Source organism: Anomaloglossus baeobatrachus, chromosome 1, assembly GCF_048569485.1.
Source record: "Anomaloglossus baeobatrachus isolate aAnoBae1 chromosome 1, aAnoBae1.hap1, whole genome shotgun sequence".
NCBI classification, from domain to species: Eukaryota; Metazoa; Chordata; class Amphibia; order Anura; family Aromobatidae; genus Anomaloglossus; species Anomaloglossus baeobatrachus.
The window spans coordinates 672,472,410-672,488,203 of NC_134353.1; the positions used below are offsets into that span (position 1 = coordinate 672,472,410).

Sequence of the window (15,794 nt, forward strand, 5' to 3'; positions counted from 1 at the left end):
TTTTCCTCTCGCTTTCTAAAGCTTAACGTGGCCAAAACTGAACTGATCATCTTTCCTCCATCTCCCCTACACTCTCCACCTGACCTATCCATTACAATTAATAACATCACGCTCTCCCCAGCACCCAAGGTTCGGTGCCTCGGAGTGACCTTTGACTCTGCCCTGTCCTTCATACCGCACATCCAATCCCTCACCACCTCCTGCTGTTTTCAACTCAAAAATATCTCCAGAATCCGCCCTTTCCTCAATCCCCAATCTACAAAAATGCTAGTGCATGCCCTCATAATCTCCCGCATCGACTACTGCAACATCCTCCTCTGTGGTCTCCCTGCTAACACACTCGCCCCTCTCCAGTCCATCCTTAACTCTGCTGCCCGAATGATCCACCTCTCTCCTCAATACCACCCCGCTTCTCCTCTCTGCAAGACCCTCCACTGGCTCCCAATCGTCTATCGTATCCAATTCAAACTACTAACCCTGACCTACAAAGCTATCCATAATCTGTCTCCTCCATATATCTCTGAACTAATCTCTCGCTACACTCCAAAACGTAACCTCCGGTCCTCCCAAGATCTCCTTCTCTCCTCCTCTCTCATCCGCTCCTCATGCAACCGACTCCAAGACTTCTCCCGAGCATCCCCAGTCTCCTGGAACTCACTGCCTCAACACATCAGACTATCTACTACACTTGCAAACTTCAAACGGACTCTGAAAACTCATCTGTTCAGAAATGCCTATAATCTACAATGACGCCACCGCCCCACCACCGTGCGGAGCTGCCGCCCCACCACCGTGCGGAGCTGCCGCCCCACCACCGTGCGGAGCTGCCGCCCCACCACCGTGCGGAGCTGCCGCCCCACCACCGTGCGGAGCTGCCGCCCCACCACCGTGCGGAGCTGCCGCCCCACCACCGTGCGGAGCTGCCGCCCCACCACCGTGCGGAGCTGCCGCCCCACCTACACCCCACCTACTGTCTCCTCCCCAAAATCCTTTAGGATGTAAGCCCGCAAGGGCAGGGCCCTCTTCCCTCTGTACCAGTCTGTCTATTGTAACTTGTATATGTATTCTGTATGTAACCCCCTCATGTACAGCACCATGGAATTAATGGTGCTCTATAAATAAACAATAATAATAATAATAATAATAATAATGGGACCTCATGTGGATTACTTGGGGTCTTGGTGTTTGGGGTTAATAAAGAGGGGAAAGAGAATTTTTTTGTCCTTTATTTCAAATAAAGATATTTTTCTGTGTTTTGCTTTATTTCTTTTACTTACAGATTAGTAAGCTGTCATTAACCCCTTATTACCCCGAATGCTACCAGACCAGAGCAATTGGGATGAGCCGGGTAAAGTGCCAGGATTTTTATAACAAGGAATGGGACACTAGGGCCTATCATGATTAATTTATCCAACATCACTAAACCCCATAATGTACAATATGAAAAAACAGGAGAAACTAGTGAGGCCAAAAAATGGCCAAAATAACACAGAATGAATCAACCTCTTTAAATATCCGATAAAGCTTTTATTGTCAAAAAATTACAGCCATAAGAGGAATAGATTAAATTTTTAGATGCAAATAATACATTAGACAGTCAAGTTAAAACCAGAAAAGACCAAAATCCAGTCACACCGAACAATCAGAAGATGGGATGGTATAGAGATGAAATCAAATGGCACTGTCAGAACCCTAACAATGGTTTGATTGCAAGGTAGAAAATATCCTGAAAAACCTTTCAGGGAAAAGATCAAAAATCGCTGACAATAATAACATACTAAAGGTCAAACACTCGTAGTAGGAATGTTCAATGTGAACTGCATGCAATAAAGCAGAGTCAAGCTAACATTATACTAATGGGAAACCCAATGCAGATAAACAATGAACAGACCCAGTCAGGCGTCAGCGATCTAGACCATACCCTAAGAGGTTAAATCAGGCTGAGGAATAATAAAGATTGTATATTGCTGAACAGGGGCCAACAATGCAGTGCACATACAGGCAAAAGTATTAGTGCCCGCGCTCATCAGTTTAAAGTTATTCACAAGATATCGGAAAATCAAATTTGAAATAAACCATGAACCCAAAACACTCTCCTATCAGTACTGACTGCTCGGCGTGGCTGACAACCTTGGGCGGCCGCAGGCTGCTATTTTTAGGCAGGGGAGGCCCAATAACCGTGGGCCTCCCCAGACTGAGAATACCAGCCCCCAGGCTTTGTCATGGCTATGTATCAAATTGGAGGAGATGGGACTGCACTCCATTTTTTAAAATTATTTATTTAAATAATTTAAAAAAATGCATGGGGTTCCGCTTATTTTGATACACAACCAAGATAAGCACACGGCTGGGGGCTGCAGCCTGTACCCGTATGCTTTATCTGTGCTGGGTATCATAATATGGGGGGACCCGGCACCAATTTTTCTAATTTTATTTATATATTTTTACACCACAATAGGGACACACACAGCGTCTGTGATTGGTTGCAGTGAGACACGTTGTCACTCAGGCTGGGGGTGCAGTCTGACTGCAACCAATCACAGACGCCGGGACTGCCGGTGGGCGAGGGAAACAGTGCATTTGTATGAAGGATAATGAGCGGCCCTGGAAGTAGTGTTATAGCCACGCAATAGACTGGTATGTATGACGCACCTGCTTTTCCCTATTTTATTCATTTGTTTATTTTTTTAACTACCTGAGTTGCCAGATCCGGATAGGTACCCAGAGCACCCTGACAACTATGGGCCCGGGGTAGGTGCATAGGTACTCGTGAAACTTTTAGGCCAGAATCACACTTGCTAGTGCCTCGCGTGTAACTCGCGCGAGTCTCTCATGGTAGAACCTGGCTTGGCCACACACTCCCCTGACAGGAGCGGGTCGGTTGCATGTATCTCTATGCAGCTCAGATGCTCCTGTATGCATAGTGTGCAGCCATGCCGGGTTCTACCATGAGAGACTCGCGCGAGTTACACGCGAGGCACTAGCAAGTGTGATTCTGGCCTTACAGTCCAGGTACGCCTATCACTACTTGTAATGCCCAGAACATTGTAGTGCCCATACATGGTGTCCAGCTTATGCTTCTGGAGACACACCCTGTAAATTAGGCAAGCTCTCCTCACTACAGTAATGCCAGATATGTGGATGTTAACTGTGGTTTAGACTCATTGTGGTGCTCAGAAGGGAGATGAGCATTTGAATTTGGGAGTGTAGATTTTGCTGGATTTATTTTTTGGGTGAGCCAGAGCACTTTTCCAAAGCCTCTGTTATACTAGTAACATGGATAAGTTTATATTTATCCAGTGCTCTATGCTGAGCACTTATTCTAGGAATTCCATCTACAGCTCCGAAATATGTGATTCAGGTGAAACTGCCAACAGATCCATTCACTATTATGAGGCAGCAGAGTTAAGGGGGCTTTACACGTTACGATATCGTTAATGTTTTGTCGTCGGGGTCAAGTTGTTAGTGACGCACATCCGGCGTCATTAACGATATCGCAGCGTGTGACACTGACCAGCGACCTTAAGCGACCTCAAAAATGGTGAAAATCGTTCACCATGGAGAGGTCGTCCCAAACTCAAAAATCGGTAAGGGTTGTTTATGCAGGTGGTTCGTCGCTCCTGCGGAAGCACACATCGCTATGTGTGACACCGCAGGAGCGAGGAACGTCTCCTTACCTGCCGCCGGCCACAATGCGGAAGGAAGGAGGTGGGCGGGATGTTACATCCTGCTCATCTCCGCCCCTCCGCTTTGATTAGCCGGCCGCTTAGTGACGTTGCGGTGACGTCGCTGTGATGCCGAACATCCCTCCCCCTTGAAGGAGGGATTGTTCGGCAGTCACAGCGATGACGCCGACCAGGTAAGTATGTGTGACACTGCCGTAGCGATAATGTTCGCAACGGCAGCGATCACAAACAATCGCATGCGCGACGGGGGCGGGTACTTACACGCTCGCTATCGCTACAAATTGCTAGCGATATCGCTACCGTGTAAAGCCCCCTTTACTCCGGACTCCGTTTGGCCTCTGTTATGTGGTGTCCTTCTCAAAGTGGCACAAAATTGTTGTTGACCACCCTTTTGTGCACGCCTAAAAAGACACCTAAATAGATGGACAACTCCGGACCACAGGCTAGGCAGGAGATGAAAGTGACTCCATCTGCCTCACTGCAGTGAATTTTCACGTTTTTCAGAAATTTCTACATAATCTCCGGTGTAAATGCTCAGCATAGAGCTCAGAATAAATGTGAGCCAAGCCTTACTTCGATCTTTGGGATGCAGAATAAATAAAACAACAGCAGTTGAAGAATTTGCTTTATTACTATTTTTTACGCCGTTCACCTTGCGGTATAAGTGATAAGTTGGCTTTATTCCTCAGGTCAATAGTATTACAGCATATCTTTATATTGTTTTTTTTTTAAATTTTGTCTACGATCATACAAAAAAATTCTTTTTTTTTTTTACAAAAGAAAGTTTTTTGCATCATCAAACTTTTTGAAGGCTATAGTTTTTTTATTTTTATGCTGACCGAATGATGTGAGGGTTTGTTTTTTTGTGGGATGACTTGGAGTTTTATTGCATTTTTATGGCAGAATCAAGAAGAAACAACAATTCAGGAACTGTTTTTTTTTTTATGCCGTTCACCATGTTGTAAAAGTGATAAGTATTTATTCATGAGGTCAGTACGATTACAGCGATACCACATTTATATTTTGTTAAATTTTCAGCTATATCATTTTTATTTACATATGACTTTTTGATTGATTGTGTTTTATTCCACTTTTTTGTCAGATGTATGATGAATAGACATAGCTACATTTTTTTTTTTACCGTGTTCACTGAAGGGGTTAACTAGTGTGACGGTTTTATTGAATGGGTTGTCCCAAACACAGAAATACCAAATGTGCAGAGTTGATCGAACCTGCCAAAATCCGGGACCAATGGATCACTGCCGGATTGAAAAACAAAATCCATATCCGCTCCGGATTCCGGCGCCCATATTAGTCTATGGAGATCTCGCGAACTAGCTGATGTAAGGAGGTTTATAACTGATTCACAGACTAAAAAACTCCTTTTTCTTATATAGAAATAAGATTTAATAACAGGAGCATAAAATACAAAACACTTCCACAATTAATTCCAACCCAATAGAATTAGTGCCAACAACACAATAATTTGTTCTAAATATTGCCTATAAATATAGAAACCATATGGTGATATCTTGATATCTCTGTTCCCCTACAAAAGGGGTCTTGATCATTTAGATATGATTTGGTATAATCAAAAAGGTACTCGTCGACAATCTAAGGTTCTATTGTGTTGTTGGCACTAATTCTGTTGGGTTGGAATTAATTGTGGAAGTGTTTTGTATTTTATTGCTTCTGTTATTAAATCTTATTTCTATATAAGAAAAAGGAGTTTTTTAGTCTGTGAATAAGTCTATGGGGACCAGAATCTGGAGATTAAAAATGTTTGTGGAGGGGATAAGAGGGTAGGAGCGCGCGCGGTGTACTCACCCGAGGCTATGTCATGGCAGCAAACTCCTTTCGGGTCACGCTTTTCCCTTCCGGAGCCGACAATTCAATATTCATGGTTTTGTGTGCCCACCGGCGCGTGTAATTGGTTGCAGTTAGATGCGTCCTCACCCTGAGTGTCAACGTGTCAGCTGACTGCAACCAATCACAAACGGCAGGTCGGCCGGTGGGCGGGGAAAGCAGTGCAAGTGTCTGCGGGTCAGTATAGTAAACGTACATGTGTTTCAGAAACACATGCACGTTCCTGTCAGACGTGTGTGCGGCTGTGCTAGTGATGCAGATGTTTTTATTTGGTAGTTAAATAAATTAAAAAAGCGACATGCGGTCCAACCTAATTTTCATCGCCAGCCATGATAAAGCTGGCTGGGGGCTAGTATTCTCAGCCTGCAGCCACCCGGTATTGCCGCATCTATTAGATGTGATTATAAATTATATAATTTATAAACCCTTTTGATTAGCCCACCATTCTTGTTCAGAGTCTCTGGCAAGACCACATCATATAGATGACCGTGTCTAATTTTGATTTGTATCCTTCGCAGCGATCATCAGATCTGACACTAATATGACATAAAAATGTGGGTATTTTATATACTCTGTTTTAAATAGAGATGTGAAAGCCTGTGTAATTCACCTAGGGATAGTTGAGGTATCCTTGCTAATACTGGAAATTTTACCCTATTTCTTAAAGGGATTTTACTGTGAAAACAAGATATCACCTATTTGCAGGATAAGTGATAAGTTGCTGATCAGTGAGTGTCCCACTAGTAGGCTTTCACCGATTCAGACAACAGTGAATTTTTGTCCCCAATAGGACAAAGCCACAGCCTCAGCCCGCTCTCTGAAACGAAGCTTCATCAGTGACTTTTGTTTCAGGTGCTGTGCTTATCCCTGCTGTGTCCCTGCCTATGAGCTGTGCAATGTGCGATCTGCATAATGACACAGTCTGCTCTGTTGTCGGCTCAGATCAAGTAATAATTCAGCTGGCAAAAGACCTGTGTACGAATACCTAGCTTGCAGGAGACTAGTAAAATCACTAGTGGGGGCAGCAGATCATACATCTCTGACAGGGACACATCAGGAACTAGCACAACCCCTGAAACAAGTATCACTGATGATTCTTCATATCAGTATATCAGGTAGGGATCAGAAGCTGTGGCAGTGATCGTGGCCTCTGTACTGATGACTCTTCGCTTGAGTATCCCAGCATACACTGGATGGGATTCTCAAATGAAGAGCAATCACACATGAAATAGGAAAAAAATAGGAGTTATATTGTGTAGTTAGGGAATGGTAGCGAATTTTATATAGAAATATATTAGAAAATACCTTAGATTATAGCACTAAATAGATAGGGATTTAGAATGAAATATAGTTTGACTTCGGACCACACCTTTAAGGCAGGATAGCCACATTATACACTCAGATAAGACTTTGTGTACTTCTGCTTTTTATTCCCTAGTCTCTGGGGCTGTATGTCTACATATCCTAGCCTAGAGCATGTAAAAGCCCATGATATTCCTCTATCAACTCGGCTCCATGAATACAGCTATATTTCTACCGTTTTTATTATTTTGCAGCCTCACTTTTTGAAGTACATGAACCCCCTACTGTATGTTATACTATATGTTTTCCATTTTCTAGATAACGTACTCCATCAAATATTGTTACTAGGTTAAATGGAGCAATAATTGAGCACTGTAGTTAGCTATCTTAAAAAGAACCTGTCAGATGTTTTGGTGCAATGAGCAGTTCATGCATCTGGGCAGGATAGTTTGTAGGATATTCATCTCTGCAAGGGCCTCCCAGATGCCTCTAGTGTAAAGCGGGCTTTACACGCTACGAGATCGCTAGCAATTGCTAGCGATATCGAGCGTGTAAGCACCCGCCCCCGTCGTGTGTGCAATATCGTGTGTTCGCTGCCGTAGCGAACATTATCGCTACGGCAGCGTCACACCCACTTACCTGGTCGGCAGCATCGCTGTGACTGCCGAACAATCCCTCCCTCAAGGGGGAGGGACGTTCGGCATCACAGCGACGTCACCGTGACGTCACTAAGCGGCCGGCCAATCAAAGTGGAGGGGCGGAGATGAGCAGGACGTAACATCCCGCCCACCTCCTTCCTTCCGCATTGCGGCCGGCGGCAGGTAAGGAGACGTTCCTCGCTCCTGCGGTGTCACACACAGCGATGTGTGCTGCCGCAGGAGCGACGAACAACATCTATAATCAACAATTACCGATTTTTGGTTTTGGAACGACCTCTCCATGGTGAACGATTTTCACCATTTTTCAGGTCGCTGGTAAGTGTCACACGCTGCGATATCGTTAATGACGCCGGATGTGTGTCACTAACAACGTGACCCCGACGATAAAACATTAACGATATCGTAGCGTGTAAAGCCCCCTTAAGTATCTTCATGTTGTTTAAAATTCTGTGTCTGCTCTATCACTCTGGTTCAATAAAATGGATCCTACGCACAGTCCCGCCCCAATGCACGAACAGCTTATTGAACAAAAACTCAATCCAGGCTGTGGATTTCTACAGTGAAGGTACCTATTGAATCGGCAGAATAGTGCCTTAATTCCCATACCTTTTAGTTTATCATACCTGATCCTGATGACAGGTTCTCTTTAAGCAGTCCCTCAGAGAATGAATGGAGCTCAGGGTGAGCATTTGCACTGCCACTCCACTTAAATGGGGGTAAAAAGTACCCCGCTTTATTCTGGTAATTTGTTCGGGTCTCAGTGGTCAGACCCCCATTGATTGAGAAGTTATCACCTATCACAAGGATACATGATTTAACTCATTACCTCCAAAGTCTGGTTCACCTCCCTCACCAGGTTTAATTTTTCAATTCTGTCCAGTTTCACTTTATGTAGTAATAGCTCTCAAATATCTTCAACAGTGATTCTGAGATAGTTGGATTTTTTTTCCATGACACTCTGTACTTCATGATGGTCATAAATTTAGGTAAATATGATTTACGTTTTTTTATGAAAAAATTGGTATTTTATTTAAACTTTTTTAAAATTTGAAATTTTTGAACTTTCAATTTTTTTGTCACTAAAAATAATTAGCAAGTAACACTTTCCACGTCTACTTTACATGAGCACCATTTTTGAAACATATTTGTTTTTTTGTTAGAAATGTAGAAGTTTTAACAGTTTAGCAGCAATTTTTCGTTTTTCCCACAAAATTTCTAGAATCTATTTTTTTTTTTTAAAACATCACCTCACATTTGAAGTGAAATTTGGACGTTTATATGTCAAAAAACGCCCAACATGATCCCATTTTAAAACGCCACCCTTCAAGGTATTCAAAAGCACATTTAGGAAGTTTGTTAACTCTTCATGTGCTTCCCTGGAATTCCCTGGCCATCAGGAGGTCATTATTTGATCTTTTTCTGTCATGGCAACATTCGGGCCTTTGTGATCAAATGCTGCGATAGCTACTGATTTTGGCATTTGGTGAGTTAAACAGCCAAAGGCAGTGCAGTCGCCTCCCCTGGCAGCTACAGCTGGAGCTCAGTTATCATGTATGCTGGGCTCCTGTCGGCTATTGTGAATGCACAGCTCCTGTCTATACATAATCGCCAGGATGTACACGAATACACTTTAAAATAGGACGCATCGGTACGTCCAATATTGTGAATGTGTTAAAATAATGAATATTGAGCAAAGTTTACCTATAGTTTTTTATTAATTTTGTCTATTGTCATCCCAATTTATACGAGCATGCTGATAATTGTTGGAGGTCCAGGTTCTGAGATCTCCAATGATTGCTCAAGAAATGCTTTGATACGTGCAGCTTGTCAGGCTTATGCCTGCGTTAAACACAGGGGTGTAGGGGCTTAACCCCTTCACGACCGGCCGATTTTTCGCTTTCTGGGGTTTTTTTTCGCCATTCTTCTTCTGAGAGACATAACTTTTTTATTTTTCAGTCAATATGGTCATGTGAGGGCTCATTTTTTGTGGAGCAAGCTGTACTTTTAAATTAAACCATACGTTTTACCATATAGTGTACTGAAAAACGGCAAAAAAATTCCAAATGCAGAAAAATTGCAAAAAAAAGTGTGATAGCACTATAGTTTTTGAGATATTTTATTTACTGTGTTCACTATATGGTAAAACTCAGTGCGAGTTTGTAGACACCAAACATGTATAGGTTTACTTTTATATAAGGGGTTAAAAATAAATCAGAGGTTTGTCCGAAAAAAGTGGCGCACGTTTTACGCTATATTCCGTGACCCGTAGCGTTCTCATTTTTCGGGATCTATGGCTCAGTGATGCCTTATTTTTTGCGTCTTGAGCTGACGTTTTTAACTGTACCATTTTTGCGCAGATGCTATGTTTTGATCGCCTGTTATTTTTGCATTTTGCGCAAAAGTTGTGGCAACAAAAAAATGTCATTTTGGCGTTTGGAATTTTTTTGCCGCTACGCAGTTTACTGATCAGATTAATTTATTTTATATTTTGATAGATCGAGCGTTTCTGAACGATACCAAATGTGTGTATATTTTTTATTTTTTAACCCTTTAATTTTCAATGAGGCGAAAGGGGGGTGATTTGAACTTTTAGGTTTTTTTGTTTTTTTTAAAAAATTTTAAAACTTTTTTTAAATTTTACTAGTCCTTCTAGGGGACCATAGCGATCAACAATCCGATCGCTTTGCCCTATCTGCTGATCACAGCTACAGAGCTGTAAACAGCAGATACGCTCACTTTCTGCTTCACTCGGCTCCCGGCCGAGTGAAACTGAAAGTAATTCATGGCAGGTACAGGAGTCATCACATGACCCTGTGCTACCATGACAACTACCGGAAGTCACGTGATTCCCGTCACGTGACTTCCGGTATCAGGCGGTAAGTAAATGTTTACCGCGATCGCGATTATAATGGCACTGTCACATATTGACAGCGCCATTTAAGGGGTTAAACGGCACGAGCAGATAACGATTTTGCTCGTGCCTAGCAGGCACACATCTCAGCTGTGAAAATCAGCTGAGATGTGCACCGATCGCGGCATGCTTGCGGCGGCAGACCACGGGCAGTAACATTATGACCGCTAGGACGTAATATTACTGCTCGTTGTCATTAAGGGGTTAGTAGATAGCCTGTTGAGTGGAGTACTTCTGCTTGATCAGCTGCGAATTTGAGACATTAAGTGATAGTATAGCTCTCAGGATCTGAACCCCACTGATCAGAAGGACATATAAGAGGGAGATTGTATTAATGTGTGTTTGTTCCAGAGATGTATATGTCACATTGCTGTTTGTGTTGTTTTGTTATTTGAGTTTAATGTTTCAGTTTTCCGAATTTCTTTTATTAGATTTTGGATTCTGAGCTTTTTGAACTTATGCATCAAAATGGTGACTATACTCACTTCTACTTCTGTTACCGATGGTTTCTTCTAGACTTCAAAAGAGGTAAGCAACATAAATCAGTTCATTACATCAGTGAACACAAAATGAATGACTGATCAAAGTCATGTTTGGCTGACTATAATTATGTGTCTGATTTACAGAATTGGTGTATGATGATGTATTCTCAGTATGGGAAACCATCTGGGCTGCTAAACAAGTGTCATCCTCTCACTTTGTCCTCTTCATTGCCTTGGCACTGGTGGAAGTCTATCGTGATATTATCCTTGAAAATAATATGGACTTTACTGATATAATAAAGTTCTTTAATGGTAAGTAACATTAATCTTATTCCACTGTGTGATATAAGCGATCTGTGCAGACTGTAAATTTTACACCAAGTAATGTGGTTGTTTGAAATATTTTTAGGTATATAAAAGAATTGTCATTGATGGACAGATGTATGAAGGTTTGGCGCTAAGACAGCCTTCCTTATAGTAGTATCTCTTCACTGAGCAAATACCTACAGTGCCTGGCGAAAGTATTCGGCCCCCTTGAATTTTTCAACCTTTTCCCACATTTCAGGCTTCAAACATAAAGATAAAAATGTTAATGTTATGGTGAAGAATCAACAACAAGTGGCACACAATTGTGAAGTTGAATGAAATTTATTGTTTATTTTAAACTTTTTAAAAAAATAAATAACTGAAAATTGGGGCGTGCAATATTATTCAGCCCCTTTTACTTTCAGTGCATCAAACTCACTCCAGAAGTTCATTGAGGATCTCTGAATGATCCAATGTTGTCCTAAATGACTGATGATGATAAATATAAGCCACCTGTGTGTAATCAAGTCTCCGTATAAATGCACCTGCTCTGTGATTGTCTCAGTGTTCTGTTTAAAACACAGCATCATGAAGACCAAGGAACACAACAGGCAGGTCCGTGATACTGTTGTGGAGAAGTTTAAAGCTGGATTTGATTGAAAAAAATTTCCACAACTTTAAACATCCCAAGAAGCACTGTGCAAGTGATCATATTGAAATGGATGGGGTATCATACCACTGCAAATCTACCAAGATTCGGCCGTCCCTCAAAAATTTAATCTCAAACAAGAAGACTGATCAGAGATGCAGCCAAGAGGCCCATGATCACTTTGGATGAACTGCAGAGATCTACATCTGAGGTGGGAGAGTCTGTCCATAGGACAACAATCAGTTGTACACTGCACAAATCTGGCCTTTATGGAAGAGTGGCAAGGAGAAAGCCATTTCTCAAAGATATCCATAAAAAGTGTTGTTTAAAGTTTGCACAAGCCACCTGGGAGACACACCAAACTTGTGGAAGAAGGTGCTCTGGTCAGATGAAACCAAAATCAAACATTTGGGCACAATGCCAAACGATATGTTTGGTGTAAAAGCAACACAGCTCATCACCCTGAACACATCATCCCCACTGTCAAACGTGGTGGTGGCAGCATCATGGTTTGGGCCTGCGCTTCTTCCGTAGGGACAGGGAAGATGTTTAAAATTGATGGGAAGATGGATGGAGCCAAATACAGGACCATTCTTGAAGAAAACCTGTTGGAGTCTGCAAAAGACTTGAGACTGGGACGGAGATTTGTCTTTCAACAAGACAATGATCCAAAGCATAATGCAAAATCTACAATGGAATGGTTCACAAATAAACGTATCCAGGTGTCAGAATGGCCAAAGTCCAGACCTGAATCCAATCGAGAATCTGTGGAAAGAGCTGAAAACTGCTGGTCACAAATGCTCTCCATCCAACCTCACTCAGCTCAAGCTATTTGCAAAGGAAGAATGGGCAAGAATTTCAGTCTCTTGATGTGCGAAACTGATAGAGACATAGCCCAAGCGACTTGCAGCTGTAATCGAAGCAAAAGATGGCGCTACAAAGTATTAACTTAAATGGGACGAATAATATTGCACGCCACAATTTTCAGTTTATTATTTTTTATAAAAGTTTAAAATAAGCAATAAATTTTGTTCAACTTCACAATAGTGTCTCACTTGTTGTTAAGTCTTAACCTTAACATTAAAATGTTTATCTTTATGTTTGAAGCCTGAAATGTGGGAAAAAGTTGAAAAATTCAAAGGGGCCGAATACTTTCGCAAGGCACTGTATATGTTGTACATAAAGATGCATACCCAAATTCACATAAATCCATAATGAAAAAAAGGGTGCTGTCTAATTCATAAATGTATAAAAGGACCAAAAAAAAGTCAAGCAAGTAGAACACTACTACAGAAAAGCAGTGGGTCTGATTTTTTTTATCAAGAAATATAACTTTTGGCAGTATGTGGGTTTTTCCAGTGTCCACAAAACTTTTCCGGGCAACTCTTTGCTATGTAGAGAGATTTTTTTAAAGTACTTATTTAATACATTATGTTTAACACAGTTTATTTGTTAAAGTTTGAAAAAGAAAAAAAAATTGATGTCCCATAAGACATTGATATTACGCTGTTCCTTAGTTCTGCAGGGTGAAGTGGTCCGGTAGACCTTGGTGAATAATGCCATTAACCTCCACTTACATTTTTTATAAAAGGGGACTATAGATGTAGTCAACATTATTGGAACCTGTGATTATTAAGTACCCTGTGTAAAATATCTCCTGAAATAAAGTGTTGAGTTAAACTTTTTAGTTGTGTTTGAGCTCTTCTGTTTGATGCAGAAAAGCACAACACACAAAAATAAAAACTTGGCAGGAAAAATGAATACAAAATTGAAAACAATACCAGGACACGATTAATGTTACCTTTTGTTCAGTTTGAAACAAAGGACAAATTAAACTAACCTGTAATTAGTTACCATTTAGACTCCACTATCCCCACAGCTTTCATTATTTTAATAAGCCTATGAATAGTGGTTTTGATGCTTAAAAGGGTTCTCCAACAAAGAAAAAGAGATACATTTTAAAAAAAAGTACTGTAATTATATGTAAATTCATAAGTACCTTCAATTAGCAAATCATATTAATTTTGCTAAGTGAGGTAATTGATATATTAAAATGGACATAATTTTGGTACACTAGAATGTTAAGAAAGACAGTTTACTCTGAGCATGTGCATTAGGAAGCTTTGCCCCCTCCCTTCATAATTAAGATGTGCTTACAGTGGATAATCTGATCCAATACTATACATACCAGAAGAGTAGAGGTAAAAGGAGGCTGCTCATGTATCTGTCCAACATGTCTTTGTAAATGCTGAGTGGCTGATGTCACCTAGAGATAGCTTGCCATTACTTGGTTTCGGTCATCATGTCCAGGGTACAGAAGTGGAGCTTCCTACTGCACATGCTCACTGGCATGTGTCCTATTAAAATTTTACGACAAGTTTTTATCAGTGTAAGTAGACATTGGCCATTTTAATGTACTGTAGTGATTAGCTAATTAAAGCTATTTAGGAATTTTGTTTATAGTAAAATTTATTTTAGTTTTTGTTTTTTCTATTCTTGGAGAACTTTTTTTAAAAGGACATTTTATTTTATTCCTCTTTCATCATGGCAAACACTGTCTGGGCAGACTAGAAATGCTATTCTCGTCCAGCACAATCCGACTATAGGGGGCAAGACTATCCAAGCAACAAGGCATCCCGTCTTCAAAAGTTCAATGATGATGTCAAGCTGTTTCATACTCCTAAAACGGTGAAGAACCTTCCAGGGAGTTAAGGACAGAGAATATACCATAATTGTTCTCACCAAGCAGTATGCTGTAAAGTACAATGAATTTTTAGCAAGGTTAAAAATCATTTCACCCTACAAATGGGAGTGATTGGCAGCGCTTCCTAGAAACACTTATTCCCGAGTATCACCTAGAATTAATACACCTTTACTTTTGCCAGTAGGTGATTTCATCTTCCTCCAAAGATGTTTCAATTGGATTGAGACGATGACTCCTAGCTTGACAATTTAAAGGGAACCTGTCACCAGGATTTTCCCCTATAAGCTGTGACCAGCACCATGGGGGCAGTCGGGTCCAATGGGCATCGCAGCTCTCGGGTCCGCCGCCTCCTCTCTTCTGTCCATCGCCATCCATCTTCCCAACTCTGTGTGGATGACGTGTCCTACATCATCCACAGAGAGGCCTCGATTGCTCTCCTGATCATGTGCACTTTGATCTGCTATGCTGAGGACAGAGCACAGTACTGTAATGCGCAGGTGCGGAGAAAGGTCAAAGAATTGCCGCACATGTGCACCACAATATTTTGATCTGCCTTCAGTAGGGCAGATCAAAGTGCACTGTCGCAGGAGCGCCATTGAGGTCTTTGAGTGGATGACGTAGGACGCGTCATCCACACAGAGCTGAGAAGGAGGATAGCGACTGCACATGATAGAGGAGGAGATGCCGCACTCGAGAGCAGCGACACCCATTGGACCTGACCGCCCCCTAGGTAAGTATAATAGAGGTCTTTTTTTACGTTATACAGTGCAGCCTAAGCATTTACACACGTGGTCAAAATTGTTCATACCTCTTGTTTAATGAAATAAAAACCCACAATGGTGACAGAAATAACTTGAATCTGACAAAAGTAATAATAAATTAAAAATCTATGAAAATTAACAAATGAAAGTCAGACATTGCTTTTCAGCTTCCACAGAATTAAAAAAATAAATAAATAAAACTCACGAAACAGGCCTGGACAGAAATGATGGCACCCTCCTCCTTAACTTATTTTGTTGCACAACCTTTTGAGGCAATCACTGCAATCAATGGATTCCTGTAACTGTCAATGAAACGTCTGCACCTCTCGACAGGTATTTTGACCCACTCCTCAAGAGCAAACTGCTCCAGTTGTCTCGTGTTTGAAGGTTACTTTTTCCAGATGGTATGTTTCAGCTTTTTCCAAAGATGCTCAATAGGATTTAGGCAATGGAGAGGGAATTTTTGAT

The 15,794-nt window shown here is 41.4% G+C and overlaps 1 protein-coding gene across 1 annotated transcript in view; it reads left to right on the forward strand.

Moving 5' to 3' along the window:
• Positions 1 to 15,794, forward strand: part of SGSM1 (small G protein signaling modulator 1) — a 333,454-nt gene that overhangs the window by 307,375 nt on the left and 10,285 nt on the right. Inside the window, exons 23-24 of the mRNA XM_075320055.1 lie at positions 10,856 to 10,952; positions 11,051 to 11,218. Coding sequence (XP_075176170.1) covers positions 10,856 to 10,952; positions 11,051 to 11,218 — 265 coding nt within the window. The remainder of the gene's footprint in view (positions 1 to 10,855; positions 10,953 to 11,050; positions 11,219 to 15,794) is intronic.